Source organism: Catharus ustulatus, chromosome 30, assembly GCF_009819885.2.
Source record: "Catharus ustulatus isolate bCatUst1 chromosome 30, bCatUst1.pri.v2, whole genome shotgun sequence".
Lineage (NCBI taxonomy): Eukaryota > Metazoa > Chordata > Aves > Passeriformes > Turdidae > Catharus > Catharus ustulatus.
Genome location: NC_046250.1, coordinates 1,697,385 through 1,716,606, shown reverse-complemented (window position 1 = coordinate 1,716,606; position 19,222 = coordinate 1,697,385). Strand labels below are relative to the sequence as shown.

The 19,222-nt window shown below is 55.1% G+C and overlaps 1 protein-coding gene and 1 long non-coding RNA gene across 3 annotated transcripts in view; both read right to left on the bottom strand.

The window, feature by feature from the left end:
• Nucleotides 1-9,699: 9,699 nt before the first annotated feature.
• The window catches only part of LOC117008719 (Fc receptor-like A), a 32,865-nt gene continuing 23,342 nt past the window's right edge, over nucleotides 9,700-19,222 (bottom strand). For both annotated transcript variants that reach the window (XM_033082753.1, XM_033082752.1), the window contains 2 exons: nucleotides 9,900-10,214; nucleotides 9,700-9,818 (listed from right to left, as the gene is read on the bottom strand). In XM_033082753.1, the coding sequence (XP_032938644.1) occupies nucleotides 9,727-9,818; nucleotides 9,900-10,214 (407 nt within the window). In that variant the 3' untranslated portion in view covers nucleotides 9,700-9,726. The remainder of the gene's footprint in view (nucleotides 9,819-9,899; nucleotides 10,215-19,222) is intronic.
• Nucleotides 11,192-12,106, bottom strand: LOC117008733. The gene is made up of 3 exons (XR_004420352.1): nucleotides 12,018-12,106; nucleotides 11,418-11,438; nucleotides 11,192-11,329 (listed from the first exon to the last, which is right to left on the bottom strand). It is a non-coding gene; the product is annotated as an uncharacterized LOC117008733 (long non-coding RNA).

Genomic DNA, 19,222 nt, shown 5'->3' with positions numbered 1-19,222 from the left:
AATTTATTATTGGTTTTCCTGTGGGAGGAGGAGAAATAGAAGTAGTGGGGGATACCCCAAAAAAATAATCTCCCATTTGGAAAGCCCTAATTTGCAAATTACCCCAGAGAAAATTCAAAAACCTTCTCAGAAAGTGACGTTTTTGAAGACAACTACCACTGGAACCCTCCCTGCTGACGGGGTGGCCCAGACCTCCTCAGTTAGGAAGTGGTACACCCAGAACAAACATTACTGTAACATCTTCTCAGAAACTGAAGGAGCTGTAAAAAACCTGACAATTCAAGAAACTGAGAGCTTGACTAGTAGCCAAAACAAACCTGCCTCGGTAATCAAAGTAGCCTCTCCTTTCTCCCCCAAACAGCAAAGTCTTGGTTCACTAATGCTTCTACCAAACAAAAGAAAAAACTGTGGAAATACAGTGCAGTTACCCTCCACACTTCCTCTGGTGAACAAATTATTATTGAGGAAGAAGGCAGTTTTCAGGTTGGCAAGCTAATTGTTGTTTGGAGTGTGCTGATAGCTGTTTAGGGTGTTTTCCAATGTGAGGTACAGATTGCCTCTCTTGTTTGCATCTACACTGACTCTTATGCTGTGTTTAAAGGAGGTACAGAGTGGCTTCCTTTTTGGTAGCCAAATAATTGGGAAGTTAACAGAATTCCAGTCTGCATTACATGCTGGATAGTTGCATAATTTTTAACCCCCTGCCTCTTTGTGGCAGATTCTGTTGTGTTTACTTTTCACAGAAGAGCGCTGCGGGACATGAAGATTAATTGTTGAATCCCTCATCAAACCTCTATACAGTTATGGCACAGGACCTCACAGCCATGTTCTGTATTGTGAAATCCAAAATCAGAGTTGTTGGTTAAACTTAACTGTTGTACAGTTTTTCCCATAAAATCATGTGCAGTAAAAACAATACAAAATACTGGGGATAACTTGATGTTAATGTTGTAACATCTAAGACCCAACCACTGGTTATGTTGAGCGTGAAAATTTTGGAAATTGGACCATATGTAATTAAAAAAAAACGGCCAACAACAACAATATTGTTTAATTTGGCATAGTTTTTCAAACAAGAAAAATTGTCAATAATTCTTTTAAGAAACTAATGATAAGAGACACAATCGATGTTGTGGGAAAAAGAATTGGGAATTTTGAATAGCATTGATTCAGAAATACTGATGAATAAATTGACTATGACATTTCTTTAGTTCTCAGCTGTATCCAGGCTCAATCATGGATGCAATCAGTTACTGCCTCAATTATAAGAGGAGGTGAGGAAAGCACTTTTCCTACTGAAATTTGGAGAATAATCTGGGATAGTGCCACTGACTTTGAAAGAGAGTTCCAATACTGGTGGAATCTGTTAAATTTTACCTACAACCCCAGCACAAACACAGTCACAGCCTTTGCACTGACGATACACAATGCTTCAGTGCACTCAATATTCCGTATCACTGCATTAGGGCTGAATCATGACAGAGTTGTTTTCCATCCTTTCGAGCATAGAGAATGGGCCTGTGAAATTGGTGAGAAGTGGTGAACTGTTAATTTGGAAACTTGCATTGCCCGAGAACAACAGGGGTTTATCTGTGAAAGTAACGCAATCAGAGCTCAAGGTATTTGCTTAGACACAGAACAGAATGTCTGTAACTTTGAAATTCATCCAAATGAGATTCCTGAAACAGTACTGGTGTATATAGGCAACGGGCTTGCATGCTTAAGAACTGCTTGTAATAGTGTTTTCATAGAGAATTTAGTGGTGAGTACTAAAAATCACTCAAATCTTTGTTTTCATATCTTTACTAAAATTGCAGGATGTATTTTTTCTTTTGTAGTCCCAGTTACCTCTCATCACCTTCCTCAGTCAATTACACATTGATCAACCATCTATTGCCTACTCCCATTGGAATGAGCCACTCTCTGGTAAAGCAATTGTAGCTTCACCAAGACTTACAGTAATTTCACGACTATAAGGCGCACCGGACTACAAGGTGCATCCCCCGGGAGCCGGCACATTTTGCAACTTTGTAGATCAGATAAGGCGCACCAGACTATAAGGCGCACTTTTTTTTTGCCGCGAAGATCCGTGCCGCGCGCAACAAAGTAACAAATTAGTAATGAAAACCCGCGATTGTGGAGTTTACTGGCAGGGGCTCAATTTGGAAACATTTTTCACAGATCGGTGTAGGCTTTCAAAGGCAGCCCCAGGCGCCCTCCCCGTGCAGTGGGCCCTGGCACTCCCGCCCACCCCCAGTGCCGGTTGGTGCGGCTCGGCGCAGCCGCGGGGCCACCTTCCCCTTGCGGCTCCGTTCTGCCGTGGTGCTGTTCCCCCTCATGGCTCCGCGAAGCTACCGTGCCGTTCCCTCGCTTGGCTCGGCGCTCCTGCCATGCTGTCTGTCCCTCACTGGGCTCAGCGCCACCACCATGCCGCCTGTCCCTCGCTTGGTTTGGTGCTCCTGCTTGTGCCGCCTGTCCCTTGCTCGGCTTGGTGGCACGACTGCCCTGCCACCCGTCCCTCGCTCGGCTCGGCGGCGCCGCCGCCATGCCGCTTGACCCTTGCTCGGCTTGGCGCTCCTGCCGTGCCGCCCGTCTCGGCGGCGCGGCCACCATGCTGCCCGTCCCTTGCTTCGGCTCGGCGGCGCCGCCGCCCTGCCGCCTGTCCCTCGCTCAGATCGGCTCCGCTGCCGTGCCGTTCCGCCTCGCGGTTCCGTTGTGGCACCATGCTGTTCCCCCTCGCGGCTCCGCGGAGCAGCCCTGCCGCCCATCCCTCGCTCGGCTTGGTGGCGCCACTGTCCTGCCGCCCATCCCTCACTCGGCTCGGCGCACTGTGGCCCCGTCGGCCCCTATCGGGCTATGGCCCCGCTGCCTCCAGCACCGCAACCCCGCTGGCCGTGCCTGCCCCTATCAGCTGTGGGGCCGCTGCCCCCAGCACTGCGGTCCCATCGGCCCCTATCGTGCTGTGGCACCTCGGCTCAGGCCGCTGCGCACAACAAAGTAACAAAGTAGTAACGCCTCCCTGCCCGTGCTGCTCCCGGTGCCTGGGGCACCCAGGGCTGCCCCCTGCCTTCCAGCCTGCGCTGCTCCCTGTGCCTAGGGCAGCCTGGGGCCGCCCCCTGCCTTCCAGCCCGCGCTACTCCCTGTGCCTAGGGCCGCCTGGGGCCACCCCCTGCCTTCCAGCCCGCACTGCTCCCGGTGCTTAGGGCCATCTGGGGCCGCCCCCTGCCTTCCAGCCTGCGCTGCTCCCCGTGCCTGGGGCTGCCCGGGGCCGCCCCCTGCCTTCCTGCCCGCACTGCTCCCTATGCCTGGGGCTGCCCACGGCTGCCCCACAATGGCTACTCGGCACTCCCGCGGCACCGCCCCCCCTCGCGGCTCTCACTTCCGGGGTGGCAAATTTCACAACTTTGTAGATCAGATAAGGCGCACCGGACTATAAGGTGCACTTCCGGGTTTAGGGAAAAATTTTAGTCATAAGGGTGCGCCTTATAGTCATGAAATTACTGTAATCGAAATTTTGGGAAGGATTACAAAAAACGGACAAAAAACCTTAATAACTGTTCATCACAATGTGAAAGAAAAACATCATTTTCTGGAAAGAGTAAAAGGAGTTGCTGAACACAGGTGGTGGAATACTCTCTTTGGGTTGTCACCTACTGCTACAGCTGCCCTAAACAAATTGTGCCATCCCATCATTGTCCTCTTGATTTTGGTTTTGATTGGTTTTGTTTTATCAGCAATCCTCTACATCATGAATTGGAGAATGATGAAACGGTTGACACAATTGACATCTACACTGGATTTACACAAATCAGTCACTGTTGACATCCCTAAGGTTACTGACACAAGGAGAACTGTAAGATTTAAAATAAGATAAAATGTGTTTTCAATTAAAATTACTTATTTTAATTGCCTTGCTTTTTGAACATCAATAAAAATTGCTTATTTCAGTTGTGTTGTATTTTGAATATTGATAAAAATGGATAATTTTAGTTGCATTGCATTTTAAATTGAAATTTATTATTTTCTTTGTAATCAGAAAATGATTAGTTCTTTGTGATGAAAATTTGAATACAGTAATTTCACAACTATAAGGCCCACCCTTTTGACTAAAATTTTCCCCGGAACTCGGAAGTGCGCCTTATAGTCCGGAAGCGCCTTATATGATGTACAAAGTTGCAACATTTGCCACCCTGGAAGTGTGAGCCGTGAGCCGTGGGGGGAGCCAGCAGTGCCACGGCATCCGGGTGGAGGCAGGCCCGGGGGCATGCGGCACAGCCCCTGCTGGGTGGAGGCAGGCCTGGGGGCCCATGGCTGCCGGGTGGGGGTGGGGTCTAGGCAGCAATCGCGCGGGGAGAGCTGGGGGCGGAGCCTCGCTGCAAAAAAAGCGCGCCTTATAGTCCGGTGCACCTTATATGATCTACAAAGTTGCAAATTTTGCTGACTCCCAGGGGGTGCGCCTTATGGTCGTGAAATTACTATAATTGAAAATTGATTCTTTGTTTGTTTTCTTTTTACCTTTTTTTTTCTTTCCCTTCTCTTTTTCCTACTTTTCTATTCTGTTCATCTTCCTGTCTCTGTTTTCCTGGGATGTGCTACCAACTCGCACAAGTCCTGAAGAATTCTGAGTGACACCATGAAGAAGCGCTGACAATGATTGTGAGTCATGGGGTGGTGTAAGGGTTGGTCCAAAGATTCCCTGATCTGTCTCACGACCATCATCAGAGACCCTGAGACCCTTGAGACCCCAGGACCCTACCTCTCGATTTGGACAGGAGTTGCTGGGCCTGGCCAAGGTGGATGCTTGCCAAGGGACTGTGTGCAAGTGTGCTTGCCAGAGCTTGCTGCTTCCATGATACACTGCCCTCAAGCAGAGTACTGCTTGTAGTGTTCTCTCCTGCACCTGTTTTGAAGCAATAATCTCCACACACAAGTGTCCATAAATCTCCCCATCTTTTGGCCAGGGGCCACTCACCTTGAAAAAAGGACTATAAAGTGTTTACTTTCTGAAGAGACTTTTGAGATTCTTTTTTCCCCATGGATGGAAGACATGTTTATCAGCAGGACAACTCAAGGAAGTCATCCCATCTGTTGGTAGCTATTCCCCCATCCTTTCTCTTTCTTTCTCCCCTCTTTTACTTCATTTTCTTTAACTCTCTCTCTCCCTCTCCCTTCTATCACAAAACTGAGTTGTTGGCAGTCAATAAACTGCATTGCTGCTTGTTGCTGACTAAAACTTTAGTCTCCTCTTGTTTGTCTTTTGCACCCTGTGATCAAACGAACCATCACAAACCCCGCTCAGGTTTGTGCAGTGCCGGGGGACCGGGGGTGATGGTGGCATTGGCCACGGGCACTGCGGGAACACGGACAGGGCTGAGGCCAGGGGGAAGGGCTGGAACCTGACCTGGGGGGATGAGGGAGTCTGCATGGTGGCATCTGGGGACAGAGGGCCTCCTTCAGTCAGGGCAGTGGCCCCATGGTTCTGGGGGGCATCGTGTGCTGTGGCATGATGGCATGTGATGGGTAAGGGGAAGGGGGGGACGGGATGAGGGTGAGGTATGCATGGGATGAGGGATGCTGTGTCCAAGGGCGGGAATGGCATCACCTGGTGGTGGACATGGAATGGCATGGGTGGGATGGGATGGGCACTATGAGGCACATCAACGGGGGCATCACCCCATTGCCGAGGGTTTCAGTGCCCTGGCAGGGACACGCTCAGCAGGGTGAATGTGACCTGATGTGCAGTGGGGGACGTGACAGCTGGGTTAGGAATGCATGGCTTGGATATCCTGGCTGGGGATAGCTGGAGGCAGACGGGTCCATTGCCCTTGTCTGATCCCAGTGGTGGGGGCTGTGAGCTGGGCTGGACTGGGGATGGTGTGGGGGGATGAGGTGGAATGGGAATGTGTGGAATTGGGGATGCTGTGGATGGGGTCAACCTCAGCCCGAGGGTCCCGCTCGCCCAGGACAGCGATGTTCAGTGTGGGGCTCTTGGCCACGTTGACCCCGTCGCTGGCTCTGCAATGGTAGAGGCTGCTGTCATTGTCCTCAATGTCCCACAGCTCCAGACGGGGGCCAGTGCCCAGTGGCGCCCCAGAGCATTCCTGGTGCCAAGAGAAGGACAGGGGACCTGTTCCCATTGCCACCGCATAGCTCAGCTCTAGGTTGTCCCCCAGTGCCATCTGTCCCCCAGGGGGCTGCTCTGACAGGGACACCCCTGAGGGCAGGACCACTGCGGGGGGACACAGGAGGGATTGGGGATATGGGAGGAGTGGGGAACACCTGGGAGCAGTGAGGGACTCAGGGATGGGGAAGATCAGAGAGGGAATGGGGGATTCCAGTGAGAAAGAAGGAGATGCAGAGGCCAGGGGGTTTGGAAAGGGGTGGAATGAACTCAGGGAAGGATGGGATATTCAACAAGGGGACACATTTTGGGGACCCAGACAGAGATGGTGGGACCTGTGGAAAATGGAGGGAGTTCAGAGTGGGGGAGGTCCATCCAGACGGGGGTGAGGGGACCTGGTGAGGCAGAGAGCGGTGGGGAGGGGACACAGGGAGGCTGTGGGGTCCCCTGAGGTCCCCAAGGCCAGCAGAGCCAGTCTGTGTTACCCACTGCTGACCTTGGTGTGACTGGGGATGCAGGGTGGCTTTGGGAATAGGATGGGGTCCATTCCTGAGGGCGTCAGGCCCGTGCCTGGGGCACTCACCCCACAGGAGCAGTGCCACCTTCCCGGCCATCCCACTGTCCCCGGCCATGGGCACTGGCTGTCACTCGCTGCTGGGGCCACCTGTCCCCTGGCTGGCGGCTCTTCCAACAAAGAGGAATGAAGCAAATTCAGATATTGTTTCATTGTGTTGTGGCCCTTGGTGGGGGCTGGGGGGCAACCAGCTGGGGACAGGCTATGGGCTGGGTGGGGACAAGGGTGGGTCGCGCAAGGTGGGACATGGAGTTCCCAGGAGTGGGGGGCTCAGAGGGTGTGGGGAGCCAGGGATGGCGTCCAGGGGAATCAGGGGTCCTGAGTACAGGATGAGTCACTAGGGCTGGGGAGATTCAGGGATGGGAGTCCCAGGGGAATGGGGGCTCCAGGGATTTTGAGTCATGGATGGGGCTCCAAGGGCTGAGGGCGCGGGGTAATGGAGGGTGTCGGAAGAATCAAGTCTAGGGGTAGAGGGATTATAGAGGCTGGAGTTTTGGGGGGAGGATACCTTGGGAATGGGAGTCCTGGACCATGGATACCCTGGGAAATGGCAGTCCTGGGTGTAGGTCCCACAGACGTGGAGCATAAGGAATGGGGGTCTCTTGATTGGAGTCCCAAGGGAATGGGGATGCCAGGGATGGGCAGTGCTGGGCAGGCCCGTGGGTCACAGTTCCTTCCCTGGGTGCCTCAGATTTTGGGGTGACCCAAGGCCCAGCACAGCCCCCAAAAGTGCTGCTGCTTTGGGGTTCACCACAGGTGGATTCCGAGGGGCTCTGGGACTGTGTCCCCCGATCCCTCAGGGGCTTTTTCCTCTCTTCATTTCCATTTCTTTCCTTTAATCCCTCAATTTCACAACACCCCAAGTTCGTGCCTTGAAGATTCTGGGGTGTACTTCAGCAGATAATGGGTAGGGGTAGCCCTGGGAGCGGAGAACAGGGGGTACAGGGGAACACGGAGGGGTGGGGAGGCTGTGGAGGATGGGGATGTCCGACTCTGCCCCCCCAAAACTTTCACTTTCTTTGGAAAGAGAAAACTTCTTTCACTTTCTTCTCCCCGTGCAAGACACACAGGGGTGGATTCTGTCCTGGGGGTGACACATCCCGTGGTTCCTGTCCCTGTCCTGGGGTGACACATCCCGGGGTTCCTGTCCCTGTCCTGGGGTGACACATCCAGGGATTCCTGTCCCTGTCCTGGGGTGACACATCCCGGGGTTCCTGTCCCGGCCCCGAGCGCACAAAGCTCGAGCAGCGGCTCTGCCCCGCGGCCGTGCTGGGGCTGGCGGAGGTGACCCCGGCTGGATGGCGACAGTGGCCTCGGACACGCTGTCACAGCCGCTCGGGACACGCGGCCACCGCGGCTCCCCGCAGGCCGGGACAGTGGCGGCCCTGGCAGCGCGATGGCAGCCCCGAGCCGCGACAGTGGCCCGAGCCCGGGACTCCGCTGCCGCAGTGCCGGGGGCTCCTCCCCGGGCTCCCGGGTCCCCTCCGCCCTCCCGGCACCTCCCTCCCGGCGCCCCGGGGCCGGGCCCGGCGGAGGCTCCGCAGCAGCTGCGGGGCTCAGACACCGCTCGGGGAGCGCCGGCTGCGGGGCTTTGGGCAGCGGCGGCCACCGGGCAGGGCTGGAGCTGGGCCGGCCTTGGGGGACATTTGGGGACACCCCCGGCCGCCCCCGGCTCCGGCGCGGGGCTCTCGGGGCGCTCGGGGCGCTGCCGCTGCTGCCGGGCTCCAGCTCGGCCCAGGGCTCGGCAGCTGCGGGATCGCTGCCCGTGGCCGTGCCGAGCTCCCCGAGCCCTTGGAGCTGTCACCGAGAGGGGACAAACAGGGAGCGGCAGCTCCTTCCCCTGGGCGGGGCAGCTGCGAGGGAACCAGTCCGGAACTGCAGCAATTGATCCTTTGGTGCCTGTCCCCAAGGCACTGAGAGAGCCCCAAAAATCCTGCAAATCCCACCAGGATCTGCTCAACAGCCTGAGCGGGACCCTCCTCGGTGCGAGCTGAGCAGGCAGAGCTGAACAAACCAAAACCATTTCTGCCGCTTTAATCCAAAAGCTGCGTTTTGTGTCCAATGGGAGGGACAAGGGTCCTGTGCCCCCTGGCACTGGGGGAGGGAACGGGGAGCCCCTGGGGGTACTGGGAGCACTGGAATGGGGAGATCTGGGCATTCCCACCCCCCACACTCGTGGCCACCTCCCAGGCAGGGTGGGCAACCAGGAGAGACTGGGGGCAACATATGGGTGGTGCTCTCGGGCCAGGACCTGCACTGTCCAAGGTGTCTCAGTGCCCCCCAGTAACCCGAGTGCCCACAGTGTCACCAGTACCTCCAGAGCCCCCAATGCCCACCAGTGCCCTTAATGACCCTAGTGTCCCCCAGTGCCCCCCAGTGTCACAGAATGTTCTCGTAGCTGTCATTGGGGTCCCGCTGTTGCCCATGGGGTCCTGGCAGCACCTCGTAGTCACCTGGAGGAGGTGATTGGGGGTCACTGTGAGTGACTCTGGGGTTGGGATGCTGGGTGGGGGTGACACCCGTGGGTGACGTGTCCCTGTCCCCCCCTGTACTCACCCCCTGCCCGCTCGGTGCCCATGATGTGGGGGTCCAGCACCGCCCCCGCCTCTGGGGAAGCCGAGGGCTTCTGGGGATGCCTGCGGGAATAAGGGGGAGTCTGTGGGGTGCGGGACTTCCTGGGGGGAGGGTAAAATGGGGGGTCAGACCTGGAGCCCCCCACTCACCTTTCCTGCTCCTTCCTGAGGGCTGCAAAGGAAAGGGGGGAGGGGTGACTGGGGGTGCCTCAGGGCCCTTGAACACCCTCGGGACCCCTGAGTGCCCCCTGAGCCCCCCAACTGCCCCAAAACCCCTGACAGAACTCCCAACATCCCTGCACCACCCTCCAGGACCTCTCCAAATCCCTCTGGACCCCCAGTTGGGGTCTCTGGGGTCTCAGCTTCACCCAAGTCAGGAGCTGTTGGTGCCACCCTATGGCCCCCCCACTCTGGGGGGGCTTCACCCCAATCCCTGGGACCCCCATGTCCCCCCATTGTCACCCACCCCGGCGGTGCCACCAGCGACAGCTCCCGATGACAGCCAGGAGCAGGAGCAGGTACAGGAGGGTCCTGCCGACATTCACAGCCACTGCAGGGACAGAGGGGACACAGCGGGGTCACCCTGAACCCCGGGGGTCCTGAACACCCCGGTGACCCCGTGTGACCCCACCTGTGTTCCAGAGGTGTCCAGTGGTTCCCTGTGGTGTCACCTCCAGGGCCAGCTCTGGGCTGAGTGCCCGGAACACGCGGTGCCCGTCCTGTCCCAGCTGGTTGGTGGCCACGCACTGGTAGGTGCCCGAATGTCCCACATGGACGGCCCCAAGCTCCAGGAGGGGACCCCGGGCCACCTGGTGCCCGTTGTGCGGCCAGGTGAAGGTGACAGGGGCTGAGCCCACCTGCACCGAGCAGCGCAGGGTCACGGGGTCACCTGGGTGCACCTGGAGTGCCGGGGGACCGGGGGTGATGGTGGCATTGGCCACGGGCACTGCGGGGACACAGACAGGGCTGAGGCTGGGGGGAGGGGCTGGCACCCACTGTGGGGGGAGGAGGGCACGGGAGGGATGGGTTTGATGGGGAAATGTCGTGGATGGGGTCACCCAATGGAGGGGTCAGGGGACACAGAGAGTGATGAGGGGACACAGGGCAGAGGCGAGGGGACACGATAGAGATTTCTAGGGAACACGGATGTCCCCAGTGGGGGCCGCAGCGGGCTGGAGGTGCTGAGGCAGCTGAGATTGAGGGGGGACCCCTTGGGGAGCTCGGGGGGACCCTCCAGCACCGGCACCGTGAAGAGCTCTGGGAAGGAGATGGGGAGTGGGATTTATGATGCCGAGTCCCTGGGGAGGGGCTGTGGGGTTGTTGGGGTGGTGGCTGTGGGGTGCTCACCCTGCACTGTCACTGGCACCGGTACTGACTCCTTCCATCCCCAGGACTTCACCCAACCCTCACAGTGGTAACGGCCGGTGTAGTTCAGATGCAGAGGGGACAGGGACAGCTGGGACTTATTGTGGGGCATTCCTAATTTCTTCCAGTCGTGGTAGAAGGAGAGCAAGGAGACAGACAGATCCGGCCGGCCCCGGCAGCGCAGTGTCACCGTGTCCCCCTTCAGCAGCACCCGCGCCGGTACCTGCAGCACCAGCCGGTCTGGGGGACAGGGGGGATCTGTCACACTGAGGTCACTGGGACCCCCCACTGGGTCAAACCCGACATCCAGCACAAGGGTCCCCTCTGCAACAGGATTCTCTGAGATGTCCCCAGAGGAAAGGACAGGCTCTAGTCACACTGGGGGGTGACCCATGGAGCTGAGCCCACCCTGAGGCCTTGAGGTCCCTGCGGGTGCCAGGGTGGGGACACCCAAACCCCTCTCACCATTTGAGACCCTCACGGGGGGGCTGAGCCCACTGCCGGGTCTCTGACACTGGTAGGTGCCTTTGTTGGTGACATTGAAGGTGTCGCGTCCCTCCTGCCCCCAGCGCTGCCCGTCCTTGTACCAGATGGTGGCACCGGTGGTCCCCGAGCCCTGGCAGGTCAGTGTCACCCGGTCCCACAGCACCGCCGGTGTCCAGGGAGGCTCCACCAGGAGTTGGGGGGTCTGGGCACCTGCGGGTGACAGGGGACACCAGCCTGCCAGGGCCACCACGGGGCTGGGGACAGCAGGGCAGGGACATGGCATCCCCCGAGGACTCACCAGCGAGGCCGAGGGTCTGGGCTGGAAGGGAGAAGGGACAGGGCTTGATTGGGGGTGGCACTGCAGGGACAGCAGCACCTGGGGGACCCAGTGTGGGACTGTCCCCAAACTGTTCCCGTGGGGAGACCCTTCTTCTAGAAAAGTGCTCAGGGACAGTCCCCAACATATCTGGAGTGGTTCCCAGGGCACAGCTCTGTGTTACACCTCTGGGCATCACAGACACCTCTGGGACAGGGACAACATGGCCACCCTGTGATGGCACAGATCACCCCTTCCAGACCCATGGCCACATACCCATCCCTCTTGTTCCTGTCCCTACAGCTGCCCCAGCTCCGTGGAGCCAAAATCCACATCTGTGACCCCGAATTCCTCTCCCCTGTCCCTGTCTCCTCATTCCTTTCCCAAACCCAGTTCCACTCTTCCTGTCCCCAGAGCCTCCCCAAAACCCCAGTCACACTGAGGGGCTACTGGCTCTGTCCCCCACAAACTCTGCTGGCCTTAGGGACCTCAGGGGACCCCACAGCCCCCCTGTGCCCCCTCCCCACCGCTCTCTGCCTCACCGGGGCCCATCCCCGTCAGGCCCGTGCCCGGGGCACTCACCCCACAGGAGCAGCGCCACCTTCCCGGCCATCCCGCTGTCCCCGGCCATGGGCACTGGCTGTCACTCGGTGCTGGGGCCACCTGTCCCCTGGCTGGCGGGTATTTGGATAAAGAGGCAGGAAGCGAGGTCAGCTCTCATCCCCACGTGTTCATGGCCCTTGTTGGGGGCAGGGTGTGGACAGGATGGGGGCAGGGTGGGGACAGGCTGTGGGAGATGGTGGTGATGGTGGGACATGGTGAGGACAGGATGTTGCCAGAATTCGGAGGCCAAGACTGTGCTGGGAGCTCAGAATGGGGTCCAGGGGACAGCGTGCTTGGGATGAGGTCCCATAGGAATGGGGGTCCCAGGGGTTGGGTGGATTCAGACTGAGGTATGAGGGTCCCAGAACAACGGGGCCTCCAGGGATTTGTGATGATGGGATGGATCCCAGGGATGGGGGTGCCAGGGAAATCGGGGTCCTGAGGAAATCATGGTCCCCAAGGGAAGGGGGGTCTCAGGGACTGGAACTGCTGGGATGGGGGTCCCTGCAAATGGAGATCCTGGGGAATGGCAGTCCTGGGATGGGGGTCCCAGACAGGAGCGGGGACATAAGGAATGGGGGTCCCTTGATGGAAGTCTCAGGGGAATTGGGGTGCCAGGGATGGGCAGTGCCTGGGCAGGCCCGTGGGTCACAGCTCCTTTACTGAGTGCCTTAGAATTTGGGGTGACCCAGGGTTCAATGCTGCCTTCCTCGGGTGCTCGTTTCCTGGGCATCACATAGGGGTCCTGGGCATCTCTGCTTCTGTGCCCTCTCCCGTCCTTGGCTTTTCCCCTCTTTATTTATCTGCTTTCCTTATTTTCATCTCTTTTGTGCCATGCTCAGTCACCCCCAGGTCCTGGCTCCGAAATCCTGGGGAGTACCTGAGCAGGGAATGGGCTGGGGGGACCCCAGGGTGGGATAAAAGGGGGTGAGGGGTCTGCAGGGAGGGGTGGAGGGGCTGTGGGGGATGGGGGTGTCTCGCTGTGCCCCCCAACACTTTCACTTTCCCTCTCCTGCAGCAGAAGGAAGAGGCCGTTTGTGCTGAGAGTCACACGGGGGTGGGTTCTGTCCTGGGGGCATATCCAGGGGGTCCTGCCTGAGAGGATTCTGTTCTGGGGGTGACAGGTTCTGGGTGGATTTTGTCCCAGTGCTGACACATCCTACAGGTGGAGATCCTGTCCTGGGGGATGGCAGTTCTGGGCAGGGTCCCTGGACACATTCCCTGAGGAAGTCACTGTCCAGGGCAGGGCACATCCTGGAGAACCCTGACCCAGGCAGGGGGGCCCCTGCCAACCCCCTCTGTCCTCAGTGGGGCACTGTGACCTCTGGGACCTCTGGGGTGCCCCAACTCAGGGTGTGACACCCCCACTCTACACCTCCTCATTGGCTGCCCCCACCCATCTGGGAGCCCTCAATCCCCATTTGGGAACCCTCCCAGGTGCAGCACCTCGGCCCCATTCAACAGCACACCAAGATCCTTCTTTGGGTGAAAAACACCAGCAAGGCTGAATGGGGAGGAGATGGACATGAGCTGGTGTCAGTCAGGGAGGGCACAGACACCCCAAAAACACCCAAAGCCACCCCCACACCCAAAACCTCTGCAGGGCCTCAGTGCTGGCAACCAAGAGATGGATGAGACCCTGCCCATGAAACACTTGTGAAGTGCTTGGGGGGCTTCCCCCTCCCTCTCCTGCCCCCAACAATACCCCCAAGGAGTTTCTCTCCTGAGGGCTTGGGACACATTAGGTTTATTTGGGTTAGGGGAGAAATCCCATTACAGACTTCTCCATTCTGGCTCATCCCCTGCAGGATCTGAGCCGGCAAGAGCAGCTTGGGAATGGAGCCCCAGGCAGGAAGGAGCTCCCAAACTGCTCCTCCTTGAAGCCAGTGGCCATCCAAGGGTGGGCCCAGCCATGGCCCAGCCCCAGTGCCCAGGGATGGGCATTGGCCAGCCCTGCTCTGGCCAGCCCCAGGTGGCAGCCAGGACCTGAGGCTCCCCCCGCCCCCTTGGCTTTGATTCTCGCAGCTTTCGAGCTGCTGCAAAGGTGAGAATTCTGTGGGGGAAAAAGGCCTGCCTGTGGTTTGCTCAGCCCTGCAAGAAGCACAAAAGCCAGGCTGAGCCCAAGCAGTGGCTCTGCAGGGCCTTTGATGGTTTTCAGAGCTGGGCTGGCTGCAAACCCCCCCTGCAGGGGCAGCTGTGAGGGAACCAGTCCGGAAATGCAGCAATTGATCATTTGGTGCCTGTCCCCAAGGCACTGAGAGAGCCCCAAAAATCCTGCAAATCCCACCAGGATCTGCTCAACAACCCGAGCAGGACCCTCCTCCTATAAAAATCCTCTAGGCCTGGAACCCTCCAGAAAGACTGTTCAGGTTCTGGATGTGGACAGCAGAAGAGAGGGAAAAGTGTGGAAACAGAATACTCTGATTGCCAGAACTAAGATAAAGAAGGGACTGGAAGCTCTGGACTGTAACCAATCCTATTTCCTGAGAGGTGCGAGCAGAGCATGTGGACAAGACAGAGGCACCAATCAAGTCCTGCGTGATCCCATGGACAGTAGTTTTAGAATGTGGAAGTAGAGCATCATGTAAACAATAAAGTGGCTCCTGCTTTATCACACTGGTTAGTTGTTCACAAGTGCTGAGTTCCTGCATGTCGGTGACTCCCCGCGGTGATTAACACCGTGCTAATGAAGCAGAGCATCGGGCCCTTTGCACTCTGAAGGGCTCTGCGCAGTGAAAAGGGGCGAGGCCCGGGCGGAGACGCCGCTGCAGGACCGCGCTGGGGGCAGTCGGAGGGCGGCTCCAAGGAGTACGGGAGAAAGAAGGTTCCTGTGAAAAAGGCTCCGGGAAAAATCTGTACCCTGCAGGGGCCACAGTGGGAAAAGGTGAGCAGTCGGGGCTGGAAGGATGGAAAGGCGCTGTCAAAAGAAGAACAGGCCACGCTGAATGTCCTGCAGCTTACTCTCTCTAAGAGAGCAGCTAAGGATGCACGGAGCTCTTAAAAAGATTCTTGGGATGGGGTCAGGAGAGGGGATTTTCTGTCAAAACCAGGAGTGTTTTTAACACCCTCCAGTGAGAAAGGCATGTGTAAGCAATGGGTCAAAAGAAGCTGAAAGAGTCATAAAAGGAATATACAAAATCGTGAAAGGGTACAGATGCAGCCGGCAGCATTACAGCAAGAAACAAGAAAAGATCACTAACCGGAAAATATATTGCGCCTTTGAGAATGGGAGCATGGCTGAACGAGTTGTGGGGACAGTGGTCTCAAAAATCGTGGTGAGGGAACAGCTGAGAGCCGGGGAAAAACAGAAAAATAAAAGAAAAAAGGTAAAAAAGAAAAGGAAAAAAAAATTGCGTCCGAGGAGGCGCGGGGCATGGTCTGAAGTGCCGGGGAACATGAGCAAAGCAGTCGCAGAGTCGTGATCTGGAATTGTGGCAGAGATACAGCCAGCGAGCCGGGGAGACAGCGGCCATAGGGGGTGACATGGTAGCCACAAAATCGCTGCCTACATGGTATAAAAAAAAAAAAAAATTACAAAGATCTGGGGGGACCACAGTTGCCATTGCAGCCCTCGCCGCCCCCGCCCGAGGGTGCCGGAAAACTTTCAAACAGTGTTCCCCGTGTCTGTGGCTCTGTTTCTGTTCCCTTTGCCCACGAGCGATGGAAAGATTGCCTTTGACGTCCGTTTTCCATACTGAAAAGACTGCTAGAAAATGTTATAGTCGCTTTTGAAACCGCTTTTAATCCAGCCATGTGCAGACGCACGGAGAGGGACAAAGAAAGCGGGATCCGGAATTCAATTGCGTGCTCCTGCAAAAGAACTGGGGCGCAGTTTGGTTCCCCCGAGAGCGCGGGGCAGCCGCTCCCGCCCTCTGGGGAGCCGCGGCGGTGCCGCAGCAGCGTCCGGGTGAGTCTTGTGCTCCAGAAGCGCCCGAAGCCCCGGCTGTGCCTGCCCGCGGCTTTGCGCGGAGTGTGCGGGCTCTGGAGCTGCTGGGGCCGCTCGGCATTTCCTGCGGCACGGCTCCTTTCCGGAGCTGGGGGCTCCGCTCGCCTTCTCTCCTGGGCTCGGGGCGCGGCTTTTCGGCGGAGCCGGCGGCTCTGCTGGGCCGGGGGTGCGGGTGCTTTGTGCCTTTTTAGCCTTGTTCTGCGCTCGTTTTCCCGTGATTTCTCCCCTACAGTGCAGTTGTAGGGTTTGTTCTTTACTGCCTTTTCCCCTCCTCTTTATCCCCGCGCGTGTTTGGGGTGCAGCAGCCCCGGGAGGGCTGTGCCGGGCTCGGTTCGGGTTCGGTGCCGTGGCGGCTCCGCAGGGCTTCCACCGCCTCCTGCTCGTTCCAAATGCACTGATCCAACCCCAACAAATGTAGATACCATACAGCAAAAGTTTCTTTTTCCTTCTCCCGCATTCCCCTCTCTCCCCCCTGTTTTGGGTCCGCTCCCGTTTTCCCCACGGGGCCCGGAGCTGCCCCCCCGCCGTCTGCTGCCCGAGTTCTGAGCTACCTCTCTGTACCACAGCCCACGGGTGGGTGGGTCTTCAAATCCCTTCTGTCAGAAACAAAACAGAACAAAGCAAAGCAAAATAAAATATTAAAAAGTAACGGGGGTGGTGGGGGAGGAAGGGGTGATTTTTTATTGTTTTATTGGAGGAATTCAAAACTGTCTGTGTGCACTGAGGCGCAGTTATATTGGTATTGGCTTTTACTATAATAAGTAGAAATTTATATACCGAACTATATTTACAGGCAGATAATGTTTCGGCCCCCTTAATTCGGGGGAACCTTTCTTCACAAATGTTTTTAATTAAATGCCAATAAAACAGCAATTAATATTTAAGCCCAGATTGAAAATCCATTTTGCCATAAAACATATGTATCAACATTTGATTATGTATATCTCTTTAGTAATTTAAGAATGATTAAAGCTGAACTTTGAAAAATCCTAATAAGAGCTATACTTAATAACTGCCATTACCATGATCTATGCTCAAATCCAAATTACACAGAATCACAACATACTTATCACATCCTTTTTAATCCGTCCACTAAAATCATCCTGTTCACAGATTGTTTGAACTTTTTAGTGCCTTTTTGTATTAACAGCATTACAGTAAGTTACATCTATAACTTGTACAAGATGTTGGTTTCTATTCCTGTTAAGCTCCAATATTGTAATGTCCACTTGCATTCTGTTAAGATTGACTAAGGCTCAGTTCTACTGTGTTAATTCTGTTTGATTTCATTTCTGTTAAGTTTCAGTATCACTAAGTGTAGACAAGGTTCTGTTCCAGTTTTATTTAGATCACGTTATGTTCTGTATTAATACTGATTCACGGAGTTCCCTTAGGTGTGCTTTTTGTTCTATTGAAGTGGTAATTAAGAATGAACTGGGACCTTTCCATGTTGTTAAACAAGAGTCTGCGTCTTGATTCATTTCTATCTCAAAGGCAAGGTCTGCTGCAACACTATTGATTGCATGAATTTACCCATTTTGTACTAGGCATCATTCAAATGATATTAATGTTGGATTTATAGCCAGCTTTTTCATATGTTTGAACATCTCTTGGTGTAATTCTCTATGAGACACGTTATTTTCAGAATCTTTTCTTTTTCTTCTCTAGTTGCATCTGCATCTCCTTTATCCAGGCTACCTCTCTGTTGTCTCATGATTTGTCAGTATTTCCAGAGTTCCAAGAAACGATATCTGAGCTTTGTTGAAAACCTCCTCCAAACTGATGATCTTGTGGTCCTTGTGAGAGAGGACAGAGCACAGATGCAATCCAAGTCATTTCTTACAGGAACACTGCAGCAGTTTGCTGCCTTTGAGACATCTCTATCCTAAGGAAAACTAAAGAGGGAACCAGCTATGCATGATTTGGACTAGTCTTTCACCTCAACACCTTCACTGATTACTTCTACTCTTAAGAGTCTTGTTGTATAAAATATATCAGAAAATTCTCTTCCAGTTAGGGCCTGGGCTCTGACCACAGCCTGGCTCTACCTGGATGGGAAACTGCCAACAGACCCAAGTGTTTTCTGGATCAAAGCAATGCTCGAGTCACTTTGACTTGGCAATTTGACCCCATCAAAATGTGAGCTGGAGCTATTTTTGAAGTGAGCTTGGGAATCATTTTCCAGAGGTGGTTATCCAATTCTCCACTGATTTGAGGCTTATCAGCTGTTGCAGACACTGGGATGATGGTACAATGTTTTAGTGCTTGGTAATCATCTAATTTCACATGTGTTACTAATTATGTCTGTTATTGGAAATGTTTTGGATTGTTATATCTGAATTATTCCTGACTGCTGTAAGTTTCTTTTATCACTAGACATATTGTTTTGTTATTCCCTTCATGTTCTTAGCAAGAATCATGCATGCTGTTTTTAAAATGCAAAGAAAGGGGAATTAGCTCCTAAAGAAGTCTGAGTAATGCAATATTTGTACAAAAATATTTTAAGCGATTTTTAGATAATGTTCCTGAATTGAATGTCAATGACAAAGTGTAATTGATTCACTAACTAAAAAAAAAGACATGCATGTGTTTTATCATCAATAGATTCAGAGTAGTCATCTATTCAATTGACCAGACATCAATTGCCTCCAAGAAAACGAGACCCAGTCAGAAGAGAAATTACCAAACCACCATGCAGCTTTCATGACCCAAACAGGAACAGGACTGGCAAAACACAGCCCTGTCTGGAATCTTAGAAAAGCAACTTAGCAAGGAATCTCCACCCACCCCCCACCTCTGCCGTGTTTCCTGTGTTGCTCACAGCCAGGAGCTGCACAAGCCCTGCAGCACCAACCTGCAGCACCAGCCCATACCACCAGTGCTGCAGTACCAGCCCAGAGCCACCAGTCCTGCAGCACCAGCCCGCAGCCATCGTTTACCGGTGCCACAGACACGCAGGTGCCACCACTCGGAAATTGCACCCAGGCACTCACAAAAGCCCCGCGGGCTCGCCGTGGATTGCAACACGCACACTACCCCTGCCCAGCTGCTGCCGACAGAGCGCCCGGGCTCTTGCGGTAACACTGTCCCTTTCTTCTGTTTCTCTCTCGGTCTCACTTTTTCCGCTCTCTGCTCTCTCTTCTGTCCCCCTTTGGTGAGAACACTTGCCCTCCTTTATCAATAAACAGTTCTCAGATCTGATATTGCCGCATTTGTGCTTCATTTTCATCTGAGCAAT